This window comes from Lampetra fluviatilis, chromosome 38 (assembly GCF_964198595.1).
Source record: "Lampetra fluviatilis chromosome 38, kcLamFluv1.1, whole genome shotgun sequence".
Taxonomy (NCBI): Eukaryota; Metazoa; Chordata; class Hyperoartia; order Petromyzontiformes; family Petromyzontidae; genus Lampetra; species Lampetra fluviatilis.
This window is the reverse complement of record NC_136312.1, coordinates 4827394-4846319: the sequence shown is the minus strand read 5'-3', so window position 1 is coordinate 4846319 and position 18926 is coordinate 4827394. Positions and strand designations below refer to the sequence as shown.

Genomic DNA, 18926 nt, shown 5'->3' with positions numbered 1-18926 from the left:
TGAGAATGAAAATATCGGTTCCAATGTCACACAACAGGGGGTGGTGGGGGAGATAAAGACCTTCATACAGCAGTGGATAGATCACGGCGGAGAGGAAGCGTGCGCACGTCACCTCACCTGGTTCTTGTCCAGCTCGCAGTTCTCGAATTCCTGCTCGCCCTGCGCCTGGAACGTGATGATGACGAAGCCCACGAAGATGTTCATCATGAAGAAGGCGATGATGATGATGTAGACGATGAAGAAGATGGACACGGCCAGGCGGTGGTTGTGTGCCGGGCCCAAGTCCTCTGCCCGAGAGTCGATGGCCTTGTACAGCAGCCTGCGGGGGACGACGGGAAGGTCAGCGTCGACATCGCCAGCGGCGTCAAGATCGCTGTCGCCTTCGTGATTGTCGGCGGCATCGCCAGGATCACCGTCATCACCGATATCATCAGCGTCGACATCGCTATCACTATCATCATCAGCAGCATCATCATCGGCAGGATCACCAACATCGTCGTCATCGTCAGTACGATAACCAGCATCCTCACAATCGTCATCGTCATGAACACGCGCATTATTATCACGAGCAGTAGTAGCAGCGTCATTATCACTCTCATCAGCATCATGGCCACCGGAGGTCAAACTCACAGCGCACTATAAAAGTGACACTCACTCTGGACAGTGAGACTCACTGGCGGTACGTGGCACGCGGATCGCTATGGGCAGTGCCACTCACCCGTGCCAGCCTTCGAAGGTGGACACGGTGAAGAAGGGTGAGCGCTGACACTCACCCGGGCCAGCCTTCGAAGGTGGAAACGGTGAAGAAGGGTGAGCGCTGACACTCACCCGGGCCAGCCCTCGAAGGTGGACACGGTGAAGAGGGTGAGCATGCCGGAGAGGACGTCGTCGAAGTTGTACTCGCTGTTCTGCCACTCGCGCCTCACGGCCACGGGAGGCCCGTGCTCCCGCACGACGACGAAGTATCCCCTGTACGGAGGATGACGCCATGCTCACAAAACAACAACAACGACAACAACAACAATGTGCGCTCGCCGACCTACGGTCCAAACATGGCTCAGCTCAGCTAAAACCTTTTCCCGTTCCAATGACGTACGTGTACCGATGACGTACGTGTACCGATGACGTACGTGTACCAATGACGTACGTGTACCGATGACGTACGTGTACCAATGACGTACGTGTACCGATGACGTACGTGTACCAATGACGTACGTGTACCGATAACGTAGGTGTACCAATGACGTACGTGTACCGATGACGTACGTGTACCGATGGTGTACGTGTACCGATGACGTACGTGTACCGATGGTGTACGTGTACCGATGACGTACGTGTACCGATGGTGTACGTGTACCGATGACGTACGTGTACCGATGGTGTACGTGTACCGATGACGTACGTGTACCGATGACGTACGTCATCAGAACGGGACCGAAAAAAGACTAAAATTAAAATAGCTTTATCGCTGCACCGAGACTACCACAAGGTCATGCGGGGAGGGCGTGCGGCAGTTTTGGCGCCGGCTATCGTAGAGTGGCGGCGGTCGTGTCGCTACGGTTCTGTGCGGTGAGTAACAATGTCTTAAAAAACAGCGGCGCTACTACTACGCCTCCCTCAATAAAATGAACGCTGAGCCGCTCGCGCGTTCCGAGATGCGGCGGTGAACGGGGACCCCCCTCCCCCACCCCGCGACTTGCAGACGTCTCGGAACGGGAGCGGGGTTAACGAGACCGTAACGAAGTAACTCGTTAGCGGGGACGACAACCCATTTGGCCAGCTTCGTGGATGTGACTGTGGTTTTCTTTCTCTCTCTCTCTCGTGCAGTCATTGGTGACCGGGTTGAGACCATCAACCCCGCTTCGCTTGGGAACCCGGTTTAACCAATGCTCAGTCTACGTCTATGGGTCTCTATACTAGTCTATGGGACTCTATGTGAGTCTATGGGTATCTCTGTGAGTCTATTGGTCTCTATGTGAGTCTATTGGTCTCTATGTGAGTCTATTGATCTTTATGGGAGTGTATGGGTCTCTATGTGAGTCTATGGATCTCTGTGCGAGTCTATGGGTCTCTATGGAAGTTTATGGGTCTCTATGTGAGTTTATGATTATCTCTGTGAGTCTATTTGTCTCTATGTGAGTCTATGGGTCTCTATGTAAGTCTATTAGTTCTCTATGGAAATGTATGGGTCTCTATGTGAGTCTATGGGACCCGGAGAAAAATCCACGCAACCACAGGGAGAGAGAGAGAGAGACGCATACTCCAAATATACAGCAGCAGGCGTCAAGGTCGGGATCGAACCCACGACCTCCTGTGTACCAGGCGAGGTAGGTAACATCTCCTAGCCACCGCGGCGCCCATCAATCAATCAATGGGTTCACCGTTACTCAAACTCGTTGGATACGGACTTGGGAGGGCACGGACCTGCACTCGCTCGGGTTGTGCTTTGACTGATCGGTGCAGCTGAACAGCTTCCCCTGCTCACGGCACACACGGCACGCGAGACGAGCGTGCAACACGCGTGACGCATTACACGTGAGATGTGAGACGAGCATGCAACACGCCTGACGCTTTTGACATGACACGTGAGCCACAGATCGTAATTAAACCACATAGCACGTGTCACATGTGAGACACGCATGCAACATGCATGGTGCACAGCGCGCGTAAAAACGCACGACACACAGCACACGTGACACGGGACATGCATACAACATACAAGACGCATAGCACGTGTAGCACATGAGACACGCGTAGAACACGCCTGACAATGAGCGGTGACACCGTGGGTAGCGGCACTGCTCCGTGAACCGGGCAACCCCACCCGAGTTCGATCCCCACTCACGGCCAACATCAGTGATCAGTTACGCAAAGGAGGTGGGGAGGGGGAGGGGCGCTGGGTTCCAGGTAACCATCATCACCTCTAATCTGGGCTTCCCCTAGGTCGACTCAGCCTTAAACGGGTACCTCTAGCAGGGGGGGAGGTGTGGCCGAGAACGGAACCCCGGCTACACCACCGTGCCGGCCTTAATAGTTGCTCGCCTGTCAAAGGCTACGGGCGGGGTTCAGGGGCGCTGCGCTCGTCTGCGCGACGTCTACGTCACTGGCTTGGAATGGCGACGGAGGCAGCCCCCGCCGATGATGATGATGACGATGATGATGAGGACAATGATGATGACGACGATGATGATGACGATGATGATGATGACGACACTGATGATGATGCCACCGCACGGTCTCAAACCTTGAAGAGCTGCACGCCGACGCACGCGAAGATGAACTGGAGCAGCGTGGTGACCAGGAGGATGTTCCCGATGGTTCGCAACGCCACGAACACGCACTGCACCACGTGCTGCGTCGTCCGCAGACACGCGCAGACGCACGCGCACGCACACGCGCAGAAGCACGCGTGCGCACACACACACACACACACTTGTGCACGTGCGTACGCACACACACAAGTGCACATACATGCACGGACAGGCATGTAGAGACGCGCGTACGGGCGAGCACACGCGTGAGCGCACACGCGCGCACGCGCACACACACGCACGCACACAAATTCACACGGCGCATTTGCGCACACGCACGCGCGTCACTCTCGCTCACCGTCTCAAACGCGCGCGCACGAAAGACGATCAACGGCGTCAACGGCAGCCAAGTGGCGGTGACGTCGCCACTGCGCTCGTGCCAGGCTAGGTGCACGTCGAGACTGTCACGTGAAGTGTCGAAGGCTCGCTGCTGCCAGGTCACGGGACAGACCCTGCAGGTGCCACGGGTCGACTGACTTGAGACGACGGGCCGACGCATCACCTGCGCGCCCTACTGTGCAACTTGCTGCGTTTTAGCCGCCCGGCGTTCCGCTCGTTGTTGTGAGCGTCGCTCCTCTGCCCTCCGTTGTAACTGCAGGGCGACTGCCTCCCACTGCCCAGTAGCAGCAGCAGCGTCCCTCACGAGCCTCCTCCACAGAGGCCGGCCTTGACACCGCCACTCAGCTCCACGTCCTCCCGTGCCCCATCAGCCCCATCTCTCCTCTAAGTCCGCGTGCCGCGCCCGTTTCCCTTATGCGTCTCATGCGGATCGTTTCCCCGTTTCTCCATCTCGTTCGCTCCGTGAGCCCGAGCGTAACATTTAGCCCACCGCCTGCACTTTTACCGTTCTTCCTAAACGTCGTTCGTCGTCATTATTATCGACACGCTCGCCTTGCCGAGGCAGGCGCACAGCGGCACGGGAGAGGGGCACTGCCTCCACCTTCGAGTCCGGTCGAGGCCCCCCCCCCCACCGTCCCATCATCGCCGAGCGCGTCCCACGGATTGTCACGGGCGGGCCGAGCGGCTCCTCGGGGGCCGGAGGCGGCGTACCTTGAGGCCCTTGGCGCGGTTGATGGCGCGGAGTGGACGCAGCACGCGCAGCACGCGCAGGATCTTCACCACGGAGATGGCGCTCGACCTGCCGGGGGACAGCGGGGGGGGGGGGGGGGGACAGCGGGGGGGGGGGGGACGGCGGGGGGGGGGGACAGCGGGGGGGGGGGGGGGGGACAGCGGGGGGGGGGGGGACAGCGGGGGGGGGGGGGACAGCGGGGGGGGGGGACAGCGGGGGGGGGGGACAGCGGGGGGGGGGGGACATCGGGGGGGGGGGGGGGACAGCGGGGGGGGGGGACAGCGGGGGGGGGGGACAGCGGGGGGGGGGGACAGCGGGGGGGGGGGACAGCGGGGGGGGGGGACAGCGGGGGGGGGGGGACATCGGGGGGGGGGGGGACAGCGGGGGGGGGGACAGCGGGGGGGGGGGACAGCGGGGGGGGGGGACAGCGGGGGGGGGGGGGGACAGCGGGGGGGGGGGGGGACGGCGGGGGGGGGGGACAGCGGGGGGGGGGGGGGGACAGCGGGGGGGGGGGACAGCGGGGGGGGGGGGACAGCGGGGGGGGGGGACAGCGGGGGGGGGGGACAGCGGGGGGGGGGGGACAGCGGGGGGGGGGGGGACAGCGGGGGGGAGGACAGCGGGGGGGGGGGAGGGACAGCGGGGGGGGGGGGACAGCGGGGGGGGGGGGACAGCGGGGGGGGGGGGACAGCGGGGGGGGGGGGGGGGACGGCGGCACGCGACACACGTGGGGTCTCTGCCGCGACAGTACAGTGCGTACTGCAGTGTGTATACTGCAATGTGTACTGCAAGTTGCGTGCCGCTGTGCGTACTCCACGCTGCCTGTGTACCACACGCTGCGTGCGGCTCTGTGTACTTCCACGTGTGTGTGTGTACCGCACGCTGCGTGTGTACGGCACGGTGCGTGCCGCTGTGCGTACTGCATTCCGAAGGACAGGAGGGAGACCCCCACCACCAGCAGGTCCAGCAAGTTGAAGCAGCTCCGGCAGAAGGAGCCCTTGTGCAGAAACGCTCCGTACGCTGTGAGCTGCACGCACGGACACACATGTGGAGTCAACATGCGGTGTGAGTGGACTAGTGGCCACGGGAGGTAATAACAGGGGAGTCAGCCTGCAGTGCGAATGCACTAGTGGGCACGGGAGGTAACGACAGGGGAGTCAGCGTGCAGTGTGAGTGGACTAGTGGCCACGGGAGGTAATGACAGGGGAGTCAGCCTGCAGTGTGAATGGACTAGTGGCCACGGGAGGTAATAACAGGGGAGTCAGCCTGCAGTGCGAATGCACTAGTGGCCACGGGAGGTAATGACAGGGGAGTCAGCCTGCAGTGTGAGTGGACTAGTGACCACGGGAGGTAATGACAGGGGAGTCAGCCTGCAGTGTGAGTGGACTAGTGGGCACGGGAGGTAATGACAGGGGAGTCAGCCTGCAGTGCGAATGGGCTAGTCGCCACGGGAGGTAATGACTGGGGAGTCAGCCTGCAGTGCGAATGCACTAGTGGTTTCGGGAATGATCGAGAAGGGAGCACGGCCAGGTTACGGTAGAGTCTGCCGGTGGAGCGAGCGTCCAGAGTGAGCGAGAAGGTTCGGGAATGGGGTCGTGGCCTCGTGTCGGTATATAAGAGGGAGATGCGCGGGAGACTCGGGGCTGTTGCAGTGGGGGTCTCCGCCTGATGTCAAGTGAACGTGCCTTCAATCGAGTGCCATCTCAACATAAGTGTGTCAAGTCGTCATTATCATGGGACCTCCTTTGCTAGTATCAAAATATGATAATAGGTTTTTCCCATTTTCTTTCTGGCAACATAACAGGTGTTAAGATGTTAAAACACCAAACTGAAACCTTCTACAAAAGGCGTTTTGGCGTCCTCTGGTCTTGAAACGAGGCTCAAAAGAAAGATGTTTCTGGTGTGGACCAATCAGTTTCAAGGACAATGAATATATTATCAGAGTTTTTTTTCATTCTGACCACAAGTAGTGTGGTTAATGCAGACATGATTCCTTGTAAAAGGTTTCAGTTTGGTGTTTGAACATCGTAACACCTGTTCTGTTGTCAGAAAAAAAGGGGCAAAACCTATTGTCAAGTCGTCATTACATAAAGATCTCCCGGAGAAGCCTTCACCGCACTGTTTTGGGGCAAGTGCTGTTAGCGAGCACCTGTTTGCGGCCGGCACGCTGGAGGAGGGTATGGTGTGGCCGGCCCCAAACCACGTCCATAGAGACGATAATTGAACCCAGGAATGGATCACAAAGTGGACTGCGTGAAAAAAACTGTTCTGTCAGGAAACATTTGCGTAATTGAATTATGTTTCGGGCCCCATGGTTGTATATGAAGTTCCGTCTCCAACCCTTTATCCACTCTACCTCTCCGCTGGCCTCTCTGTGTGCTGTGAAGGACCCAGTGCCCGAAACGTCGGCCATTGTATATGTACTTTTCTTGATGAAAAAAATAATAGGCGTTTACCTTTTCTGGCAAGATGTTCAAACACCAAATAAGACACCGACTGCAAAGCATCAAATTTGCATTAACCACACATAATACAAAGATCCCCCTTATAGCCTGAACAAACTGTTGGGGCAAGTGCTGTTAGCGAGCACCTATAAAGGCCGGAACGGCACACGAGGGGGTGGGTGGCCAGCACCACGCCCGGCCGCCTTTGTCTCCCCGGTGCTGATGTTTATGCGCAGCACTGGGTACTCATTTGAGGCTGAGTCGACCTAGGGGAGGCCCAGGACTGGTTCACACATTTGCCACTGGTGCTGGTCGTATGCGGGAATCAAACTCGGGTCGCCAGGTTCGTAGCGCAGCGCGCTAACCGCTACACCACCACTCCCCGCACACACGTAATGGCGTGATTAGGCAAGAGGAACCCGCGCTATACAGCAATAGCCTGGGTGCGACCGTGCGAGACAAATCAGATGTTGGGGGCCCCCCACGCTGACCGATCGCCGCACCCCCTGAGCTGATGATGTCATCACCACGCCATTGACATTCGGTCACGACACACCACGCGCGCCTGATGATTGCTCAACGCGACGCGTCTCATCGCGACGCGTCTCATCGCGACGGTCCGTGAAGGCGCGGGAGGCGGGACACGCGGCGGTCACCTTCATGAGGATCTCCAGCGTGAAGATGCCGGTGAAGAGGTAATCGGCGTATCCCAGGATCTGAAAACGAAAATGTCAACCGTGATAATCGGAGGGTGGGTGAGTGTGTGGATGAGTGACTATGTGAGTGGGTGAGTGACTGTGTGAGTCTATGTACGTGTATATGCTGAACTTCTTTCGCACAGTACGTAGCCAACCGTGCTAATCGGAGGGTGGGTGAGTGTGTGGATGAGTGACTATGTGAGCGAGTGAGTGACTGTGTGAGTCTATGTACGTGTGCACGTTGAACTTCTTTCGCACCGTACGTAGCCAACCGTTCTAATCACAGGTTCGGAGGAAGGACAACAAACTAATCACAAAAAGCAGTTTTAAACAAATGAGTTTTCAATCTGGATGATTTAAAAGTGCGTAGCTCCCAGTGGCTCCCTAATATCGGAAGGGAGAGCACTCCAAACGGCCACAGAAGCGCATCTGAAAGCGCGTGATGCGGTAACCGTCTTTGTTCGATGGTTCGTCAAAAGCAGCTGCGAAGATGACCGGAGTTCGCGTGATGGTTTATAGCCCCTTGACGAGATCAGCGAGGTGATTGTGGTTCATTTGTGGCAAGCGCTTTGTGTGCGTAACGAGTGCGACCTCGTAACGAATTCGTTCGGCAACCGGAAGCCAATGCAGCTCGGTACCGCGTCACGCCACGCGCTGCGAGTGAACACACGGCGTCAACGCGCCATCTGCAAGCCACTCGAAACGTCGTACTCGAATTGTAAACGTCGTGGGTTTGCTCTCCAACACACAGCCAGTGTGCTGAACTAGTAACTAATCGGCACGTTTCTTTCACGTGAAAAACCTCACCCAATGGGCTGCGTCGGGTGGCGGCGGTGGTGGTGGTGGTGGGAGAACGACGCATTTACATTTTGAGGCGATCTAACCCCAAACCCCACCATACCCATTATCGCGAGTAATATTGGCCGCGAAAGCCGAACGGCTACGCCCGCTTGCACGTGTCAAACTGGAGGCGTGTGTGAACCTGGTTGCGCAGCGAGTGTGGCTGGATGGGATCCTCGGCACCCAGCGCGAGGCTGCTCAGGATGATGACGGCCAGGATGAAGTTGGCGAAGGTCAGGCGGTTTACGACCCGAAAACAGAACACGCGGACGCTGGGGAGACAGAAAGAAGGGGCGGTGGGGTGGGGGGGGGGGTGAGGCGGGTTGTCCGCCACGTTCTCTTTGAGGCCGCGCACTCAAAATTTTGACCGGAAAAGCCCCCCCTCTTGTCAGATTGCGCTAAAAGTGGACGAGCTTGCAAACGAGAGTGTGCCATCTCCAAGAGGGGGGGCGAGGGGGCCTGGCGAGGGGGGGGGGTGGCGGGGGGGGGCGAGGTGGGGGGGGCGAGGGGTTGCGAGAGGGGGGGTGGCGGGGGGGGCGAGGTTGGGGGGGCGAGGGGGCGAGGTGGGGGGGCGAGGGGTGGCGAGAGGGGGGTGGCAAGGGGGGAGGTGGCGAGGGGGGTTGGCGAGGGGGAGCGAGGTGGGGGGGGCGAGGGGGAGGGTTGTCGAGGGGCGGATGGCAAGGGGGGAGGGGTGGTGGCGAGGGGTGGGGTGGTGAGGGGGAGGGGCGGCGATCCTCCCTCAGGGTGGGGTAGGAGGGTCGATAAAATCAGTACCACTTTTGTGGGGGGTGTGGGGCAAAAATCAGGAGTGATCGTCCCTCGGGCAAACTCGTCCCCACCACGCGAACGAGGAAAATTGCACCGATTTGCCTCCGGGCTGCGAATGGGAGGCGAGGCCCCCGTATCGGAGCTCATTTGGGCAGGTCGAGGGATGCGGCAGCGCGTCGACGCTCGGCTCCGACGGGAAGGGCTCACGGGTTCGCGCTGCCGAAGATGAAGAAGGAGGAGCTGCGCGGCACGCTCTGCTGCCTCTCGGGCAGGCGGAGTTCGGACAGCCGGAGGGGTCGCGGTCGCGCAGCCGACCCCTCTTCCTCTGCCACGCCGTCGCCGCTGTCGTCATCCGTCCCGTTGCCTGGTGAGGGATCCACAGCTTGAGATGTCCTGGGGGCTGCGCCGTTAACAATCCGCTGAGGATAATTGTTTTTTTACCCTTCTATCTGGCAATAAAACTGACACCTTTTTTACAAGGAGTCATGCTTGCATAGACCACAATACCTGCAGTCATAATGAAAACAAAAACACAACTCTGATAATGTGCACTGTCCTTGAAGTCGATTGGTCCACACCCGAGACAGCTTTCCTTGAGCCTAGTCTCACATGGGTTGGACCAGATGACGCCAAAGTGCGCCTTGTGGACCAATCGACTTCAAGGACAGTGCACATTATCAGAGTTATGTTTTTTGTTTGCATTATGACTGCAGGTATTGTGGTCTATGCAAGCATGACTCCTTGTAAAAAAGGTGTCAGTTTTGTTGCCAGATAGAAGGGTAAAAAAACAATTATCATATTTTTTACTGGCAAATGAGGTTCCAATGGTGTAAATCTGCTGAGAGTTTACACGGCGGAGGGTAAACGTGACCGCATCTTCAGGCGGTAGAGAGATGAGAACTATCTCGCCTGGTACACAGGAGATGGTGGGTTCGATTCCGACCGTGACGCCTGCTGCTGTATATTTGGAGTTTGCGTGTCTCTCTCCCCCTCGCAGCCGCTACGATTTTTCTCCGGGTCCTCCCGGTTTTCCCCTCCACGTTTAGAATCAACGTCACGCGTTTAGAGTGTTTGGTCACTAGAATTTTCGCTTCTGATAAAGAGCAACACAGCTCAGTGGGCCTTATCTGGTGAAATAAAAAATCGTTTTTAAATCGTTTAACAGCGGCAGACGCTGCATCGTCACCTGGCCAATCGATCCTCTCTCGGAAAGGGGTGGGGGGGGGGTCCCATGATTTATAACCAACCTGGGGGGTGTGTAGCAGAATGTGAGGGTCCCTGCTCGTGTCCTCTGGGATCCACTCTCGCTCCAACAGCCTGAAGCGGCAGGGCGAAACGCCACCCCCAAGCAAGAGTCCGTTACCACAAATGGCAATTTTTATTTTTGCACGAAACATCGACATGGGATTGCACGAGAGAGCGGCCGGCGCACTTCAAAGGCGATAGACAAATCCTTGCCACCCCTTTTCCCCCACCAGCACATCCGAGTCGAGCTCGTTGCTGGGACCTACACGGACTCATGGAGTCCCACCGGCAAACCCGAGCCAAGTCCATTGCTAGGACCCTCATGCACTTATGGAGTCCCACCGGCAAACCCGAGCCAAGTCCATTGCTGGGACCCTCATGCACTTATGGAGTGACACCGGCAAACCCGAGCCAAGTCCATTGCTGGGACTCTCACGGACTCATGGACTCCCACCGGTAAATCCGAGCAGAGCTCGTTGCTGGGACCCTCACGGACTCATGGAGTCCCACCGGCAACTCCGAGCCAAGTCTATTGCTGGGACCCTCACGGAATCATGGAGTCCCACCAGCACATCGGGCAAAATCACCTGATAAAGCCGGTTGTACTCACCAGCGAAACGTCACAGAACTCAACATGTAAACGTCGTAGAGGGTTTACTCCCCAACACACAACCAGTTAGTGCTGGAGTAGTAACTATATGACACGTTCTGTTCACGTGACTAACCATTGCTGATTAGCTGTGTCGGGCGGTGGTGGGTTAACGACGCACATTTATAATTATATATATATATAATTACACAATCTAAACAAACAAAAAACACCTGCATGTTTATTCTAAACGTGGAGGGAAAAACCTGAGGACCCAGAGAAATTCCACGCAACCACGGGGAGAGATATATGCAAACTCCAAATATACAGCAGGCGTCAGGGTCGGGATCAAACCCACGACCTCCTGTATACCAGGCAAGGTAGTTAACATTTCCCCATTGCAAGTGGACGTCTGAATCTGGCTCAGGGCCCAAGCAGGGCCAGGGATAACGACACGTTCGTTCTGCGCGAGGTCAGCCAGGTCACTGCGAGGATGCGAAGTCATCTACACACGGACTCGACCCGTTCATCATCGCGTCCCATGTCAGCAGCCCAGCTTGGGTTCTTCCAGTAGAAAAAACACCAACCTGGTGCCTCCTGACCCATGCCGGGCTGGCTCGACACGGCCCCGGCACGGCTCGGTTGTGCAATGGAAAATAAGTATTGGGAGCCTCCCGGTGCCCACAACCACCCCAGCCCAGGTCCACTCTAACCCCCCTCCCCCCATCCCAGCCTGGCTGACCTTAGCTGCAGCATCCAGCGCACCGCCCTGTGTCTCCGCCTCCACCGCGTCCACGAGCTCGTTCTTCGGCTTCTCCGCGTTTGCCGCCCTGCTTACCCAGGCGACGAGGCGAGTGCGGACGCATGGATTCGTCGCCGAAGACTGACTCATTCACGAGGGACGCCACGAATTGCGCGCGTGCGGACACAGCCATGGTTTGTCAGGGTCGAGTCGGCCTGTGTAGCTATCGCCAGGGTTTAGCGATGTGACGAGGCTCCGACTGGCTGATGTGGTTAGGGTTAGGGCACCTCCGATTGGCGTGGTTGGCTACGGAAGGTGCAAAAGACGTTCAGCATACATACATAGGGCTAAGAGTGCAATTAAATTCTGCTTGGCTACTGTGGTATGTATTCCCGACTATCAGCGAGCAATCCTCCCACAATGCCAAACACATCCAGTTTAAAACGTAGGCTTTTGCGACTGATATTATCCATAACACAGCCAATGAGTAAGGTTTGTTACGTAAACAAAACGTTGGAGAGTAAACCCAGTACTTGCATTTTAAATGTTGTGGGTTTACTCTCCAACACACCGGTGTGCTGTACTAATAACGAATTGGCACGTTTTGTTTCCGTGACAAACCTTACTAATTGGCTGTGTCGGGTGGTGGCGAGTTTAACGACACATTATATTGACGCGATCTAACCCAAAAAAAACCTCTATTGTGGACATCCTTTGATTTAAAGCTTTCGTGACTGCAGGTTCTTTCGGTAAAGTCACGTAGAATGGAAATAATAAAATAATAAAAATAAAACATTATAAAATAATTCTCACGACGTTTCGGCCACAATGCAAGCAGCCGTCCTCAGGTGAAGAACAGACTCTGTCTTCTCGACAGACCTGTTCTTCACCTGAGGACGGCTGCTTGCGTTGTTCACTTGAGCGATTATGACACCGGGGCTACGGGAGTGCAGGCGGTGCAACCACAACGGACGAAAAGGTGGTTGGGGGGGGGGTGTGGGGGAAATTGAATGGGGGGGTGGGAGGCACGTTTCTATCCCTGCACCGGGTGCCCGTGCCGACCGCGCCGCTTCACCTCGCCGTCTTCTTCCTCTCCCGCTCCTCCTCGGCCTCCTTCTGAGCCGACGTGAGGCTCTCGGCGTCCGCCAGGTTGTCCACGGCGATGGCCAGGAACACGTTGAGCAGGATGTCTGCCGCGGAGTTGCTGCTCAGGACCCCGATCGCCGCGGGTTTCAAAAAGGAACGGGGGGGGGGGGAGGTTTTCCGCCGACCGCCGGCCGACGAACGATAAACGACGAAGACGGAAGGTGCCGCTCGGGTAGCAACCGCCCTGTTCCCGCACCGAGAGTCGGGCGTGGGGACGGGCGATGGTTTGAACCGGGACGAGATCCCGCTACTCGCGAATGCTTTGGGGGAGACACCGACGACAGCCGAATGTCGTGGCCAAAGCGGGCTGGGGATGTTCCCATCAGCCTATCACAGCGGTCGGAAACCTTTCAAAGTAGAGCAGCCTTTTTGTGTTTTTTGTCCAAAATAGTTTGATGAACCGCATCACACGCAGAGCTCCTTGTACATAAACACAGACGCAGATGGAAGAAACTGCGTCTATTTAGTCCCCCCCCCTTAGTTATTCTTTGACAATATAGTTTTAACTGTTGTAAATTTTGTCATCATCAAGACATTCCATAGTGACCCATTTACTGCCATTTCATATTTGATTTTGACGACAAATTACGTTAAACGTAAAACATTTTTTTTTACGGCTGCCCGCAAGGGGGGGGGGGGCAACCAAACAGCCGCATACGGCTCAGGAGCCGCAGGTTGCCGTGTCCTGGCCTAACGGAACCAATCAAGTGACGGAACAATCGAGAGGGTTCATGGGGCCATTGCTGGGACCGACTCGCCCTCGCCCAACCCCAAACGCCGTCTCCACCGCCAGCGGAGGATACAGTTCCCGCAGATGAAGAGGATGATGAAGAACACGCAGACGAGGATGCCGGGGAAGGAGGGGCCCCCGTAGGCGCGGATCCCGTTGTACATCACCGTGTTCCAGTCTTCCCCAGTGAGGATCTGCAGACACAGGAGGGAGTAGAGATGAGACGGTACAGAGGTGACAGACGGTGCGGACGAGACGCGAGCGGCACAGGAGAGACGGAGTACGGACGAGACGAACGGTTACAGTTGGTAAAGATCGGACAGATAGTGTACGGACGATAAAAAGAGGGGACAGACAGTGCGGACGACACAGACCGTACAGACAAGAAAAATAACTACAGGCAAGATGGAATGAGTACCTAAAGCATAGACGAGTCAGTACAGGGAGTACAGACAAGATAGTACAAACGAGACACTGACAGTGCCCATGGGACAGATGGTAAGGTAGGCACAGGTCACCATTAATTTCGCGCATGATCCACGGGCGATGTCGTGGCCCGAATTCTCACCGCTGTGAACGTTTGAAATTCAAAACAAAAACACAAAGCCATTCGTCGAGAATTCAACATCTCTCCCCCCTGCCACCCACGCGCGTGATCGGCAACTCCCATCTTGCCGCTTGCACTCGGGGAACCTTAGCCACACGGTACTTTCGTCCGCCAATCAATCCAGGCGGAGGCTGGCCAACCACCCAGTCTACAGGGACTCCTCTATATACGGACATTCGAGTTACGAACTTTCAGAGATACGAACAAACCTGTCCGTGCGTCCAGTTGCCTGTTCAGATTGAGAGTCGTAAGTTCAACTGCCGTGCAATAGATGGCGGTGGTGGCATCTACATTTGCAGAACGTGAAGAACCAGTGGCATCTACATATGCAGAACGTGAAGAACCAGTGGCATCTACATCTGCAGAACGTGAAGAACGTGAAGAACCAGTGGCATCTACATCTGCAGAATGTGAAGAACCAATCAGACCTACATCTGCAGAACATGAAGAACCAGTGGCATCTACATCTGCAGAACGTGAAGAACCAGTGGCATCTACATCTGCAGAACGTGAAGAACCAGTGGCATCTACATCTGCAGAACGTGAAGAACCAGTGGCATCTACATCTGCAGAATGTGAAGAACCAGTGGCATCTACATCTGCAGAACGTGAAGAACCAGTGGCATATACATGTGCAGAATGTGAAGAACCAGTGGCATCAACATCTGCAGACCGTAAAGAACCAGCAGCATCTACAGGAGATTATACAACTTTTAAAGCCATTCCGCGTGTTTAGTGTACATACCGTACAACAAGTTTGGAATCGACTTACGAACAGACCTCTGGAACCTCACTCGTTTTGTAAGCAGAGGAGTCCCTGTGACGACCGACCAATCAGGGCCCGGGAGGGGGGAAGTGGGCAGGGGGGGGGGCTCGCCCACCTGGAAGACGGTGAGCAGCGCGATGGGGAACGAGTCGAAGGAGCTGCGGTGGAGTTGCGTCGAGTCGAAGTTGAACTTTCCCCCGAACAGCTGCATGCCGAGCAGCGAGAAGATGATGATGAAGAGGAAGAGGAGCAGCAGCAGCGAGGCGATGGAGCGCATCGAGTTGAGCAGCGACACCACGAGGTTGCTGAGGGCGTTCCAGTACCTGTGGCGGAGCAAGCGCCGATGATGACCATGAAGATCTGTCCACTCCTTGATCACCACGGATACATTGGCCGGCGTTATTAGGGGCTAGGGTCTGGTTGTCTAGTGTGGTTAGTGTCTGGTTGATGAGTGTGGTTAAGGCTTGGTTGGCTGGTATGGTTAGTGTCTGTTTGGCTGGTGTGGTTAGTGTCTGGTTGATGAGTGTGGTTAGGGCTTGGTTGGCTGATGTGGTTAGTGTCTGGTTGGCTGGTGTGGTTAGTGTCTGGTTGTTGAGTGTGGTTAGGGCTTGGTTGGCTGATGTGGTTAGTGTCTGGTTGGCTGGTGTGGTTAGTGTCTGGTTGGCTGGTTATGATTAGTGTCTGGTTGATGTGGTTAGGGCTTGGTTGGCTGGAATGGTTAGTGTCTGGTTGGCTGGTGTGGTTAATGTCTGTTTGACTGATGTGGTTCGTGTCTGGTTGGCTGGTATAGTGAGGGCCTGGTTGGCTGGTGTGGTCAAGGCCTGGTTGGCTGGTGTGGTTAGTGTCTGTTTGACTGATGTGGTTCGTGTCTGGTTGGCTGGTATAGTGAGGGCCTGGTTGGCTGGTGTGGTCAGGGCCTGGTTGGCTGGAATGGTTAATGTCAGATTGGCTGGTATGGTTATCGTCCTGTTGGTGAGTGTGGGTTAGGGTTATGGGTAGCAGTTGGATTTTCTTGCACTCCCCTCTGCTGCCCACACTTCAAGCTCTCCCGTAAACGGTGTCGCGAGCCGCGCTCCACATGAACAAACGCACCACAGCACGCACACGGAGCCGGGCGGGCAAGGACGTGACATCAGCGGGTCGGTCAAAGCAATGGGCCGGTAACAATCGCACTGCACCTTGCAACTCCACCCACCCTCACCCCCATCCATCACACTGCCGTACTCCCACTGGGCACCTGGTGACCTTGAAGATGCGCAGCAGACGCACGCAGCGCAGCACGGAGACGCCGAGCGGCGCGACAAAACCCTGGCCGACGAGCACGGCCTCCGCGATGCCGCCGCACACCACGAAGCAGTCGAAGCGGTTGAAGAGCGACGTGAAGTAGACGTGCAGGCCCAGGCCGTACATCTTCACGAGCATCTCCAGCGAGAAGAGCGTGAGCAGCACCTTGTTCGCCAGGTCTGCGCGCGTGCGGAGACGCACGGACGGACGTACAGACGGACGCATGTACGGACGGACGTAGGTACAAACGGACGGACGTTCAGATGGACTGATGTACGTACAGACATACGGGCGAAAAGGCCTCATCGCCATGAGGATGGATGTATTCTAAAAACAGCGTAGCTGCTGCTGTTGCACGTGGCTGCCTGCAGTGATTCAGCGCTGTGGAGGCAGCGGCAGCAGCGGCGAGGGTTGTTGGATCACCGCGCACACGACGACAAAGTGTCGCGAGAACTCCCAAAGTGTGGAGTGGTCGCGTCTGTGCGTTGTGTGCGGTGGGCTCGAGCAGGCGGTCGTCAACCTGCGGCTCCGGAGCCGCATGCGGCGGCTCGTTAATGGCCGCTTCGTGACGTCGTCCACGCTGTATTGCGGCTCTTGGAATATTATGGGGGGGGGGGGGGGTTACCGTTTCGCCGGTAATTACCGGCGAAACGTGACAGTACTCAACTTGTAGATGCTGTGGATTTACTCTCCAACACACACGGTGGGCAGTAACTAATTGGCACGTTTTGCTTACGTGACAAATCCCTTACTGGCTGTTTCGGGTGGTGGAGGGTCACGACACATTTATACTTACGAGATCTAACCCAACAATGTTTATTATGAATCTTCTTGTGATGTTGGTTGCCGGCCCCTGGGATAGAGCGTTGCCCCCTCGCATGGGTGGTGGGTTTTCTCCGTACCCGGCCGGGCATGGGTACGGGTAACCGTTTGCGACCCTGGTGCGGCCGGGTACGGGTACGGGTAGGCCGTGAGTCACTGGTGAGTAACTGTTTGTCACTCATTTCCCAACGTCTTGTCTCTTCTCACAATTCAAGTTCCTAGAATCAACCCACCCGCGCCTGCAACATGGCTTCATCCCAGAGGTCGCAATCAGGTACCCGATACCCGTACCCTACCCGTACCCGGCCGGGTACGGGTAGGGTACCCGTTTGCGACCCTGGTGCGGCCGGGTACGGGTACGACCTCTGCCCGACCTCCGGCCGTGCCGTTACACAAACGCGGCTGACCCCTGCGCCGCTCACCCTGCATGCGGGAGAGCCACGCGGCCTGCTGGTGATGCTCGGAGGCGATGGAGAGCGTGTTGATGAACACGAGGACGATGACGAGCCAGAAGAAGGACGGCGACCTCACCACCGCACGGCACCGGCGGCGGCCCAGCCGGTTCCACCGGCGCCACCAGCGGCTGCGGAAGGGGGTCAGAGGTCGCGCCCGAGAGGGTCAGGGGTCGCGTGCGGGGTCATGGGTCGCCAACCGCTATGAGGTCGACCGGCGCATTGCGTGCGTAGATTAATTTTGATTTTTGAGCTCGCGATACGCGGCGTCGGACCGTGCGTGCACGGATCGATATGTAACTTCTTGATTCGTCAATGCCGCGCGTAATAGGTTCACGCGGTTGCTGCAGCCACTTAGAGGTCTGCTACCTTTCACCGCCGTTATGAAGTAAAAATCGATTGTTGAATCAAATCGCTTCGGGCTAGTGCCGATGCGGACCACGGTGATGCTTCCCCGGTGTTTGTGTGTAAATTCGCGATTATATATATTTATTTTAAACTTTCAAATAAAATGAAATGGTTTTCACACCTCACCTGATTTGCGACTTCAAAATGATGTCCCTGCAAAGCAAACAAATCCGTCAGAGCGGGTTACTTAACACTGGACATGAAATTTAGATAACTCAATCGTCCATGCCATACGTGTGAGCTCTCCCACCGAGAGAAACACTCGACGTTATTCCGGCTCGCCGGAAGCTCGGGAAGCAGCCACCAACCGTTGCGCGAGGCACGTTGGATGTGGTGTGCTGGATGCCCCCCCCCCCATCGTACCCGAGACGGACCCACAGGGGCGCCCTCTCTCCGGAGCTCCCGGCGGTGTCCGAATGGACCGAGGCTTCGCTCGAACACTTGCTTCCTACGCGCGGGGAGGGGGGGGGGGCGAGCAAGAAGCTCGCGGTTAACGGTGCACACACACATGCGCACACTTGGAGCACACACACAAAGACGTGGAGACGCGACACCCTGGTGTGGTTAGGGCCTGGTTGGCTGGTGTGGTTAGCGTCTCGTTGGTGAGTGTGGCTATGGTCTCATTGGCGAGTGTGGGTTAGGGTTATGGGTAGCAGTTGGATTTTCCTGCGCTCCTCTCTGCTGCCCGCACTTCAAGTTCTCCCGTAAACGGTGTCGCGAAGGGATTCACAAACAGCACCCGGGTCTCAAGCCTCGTCTCCTCACCCCCTCTCCACCCCCTCTCCGCCACCCCCCCCGCCCCTCTCCGCCGCTACCGCCCCCTATCCCTCCCCCGCCTCTTCTCCGCTACCCCCTCGCCCCCTCTCCGCCCCCCCTCCCCCTCTCCGACCCCCCCCCTCTCCGCCCCTGCCGCCCCCTCTCCACCCCCCTGCCCCCTCTCCACCACTCCCCCGCCCCCTCTCCACCACTCCCCCGCCCCCCCCCGCCCCCTCTCCGCCCCCTCCGCCC

General features: G+C 57.0%; 1 protein-coding gene across 1 annotated transcript in view; it reads right to left on the bottom strand.

Moving 5' to 3' along the window:
• LOC144945684 (voltage-dependent L-type calcium channel subunit alpha-1D-like) overlaps positions 1-18926 on the bottom strand; it is a 51668-nt gene that overhangs the window by 20240 nt on the left and 12502 nt on the right. Inside the window, 18 exon segments of the mRNA XM_078874251.1 lie at positions 118-319; positions 829-969; positions 2425-2477; positions 3245-3352; positions 4362-4449; positions 5298-5404; positions 7478-7537; positions 8502-8631; positions 9335-9491; positions 10813-10915; positions 11704-11791; positions 12749-12893; positions 13653-13773; positions 15068-15275; positions 16190-16415; positions 17481-17641; positions 18045-18071; positions 18282-18366. Of these exon segments, the coding sequence (XP_078730377.1) occupies positions 118-319; positions 829-969; positions 2425-2477; positions 3245-3352; positions 4362-4449; positions 5298-5404; positions 7478-7537; positions 8502-8631; positions 9335-9491; positions 10813-10915; positions 11704-11791; positions 12749-12893; positions 13653-13773; positions 15068-15275; positions 16190-16415; positions 17481-17641; positions 18045-18071; positions 18282-18366 (2210 nt within the window).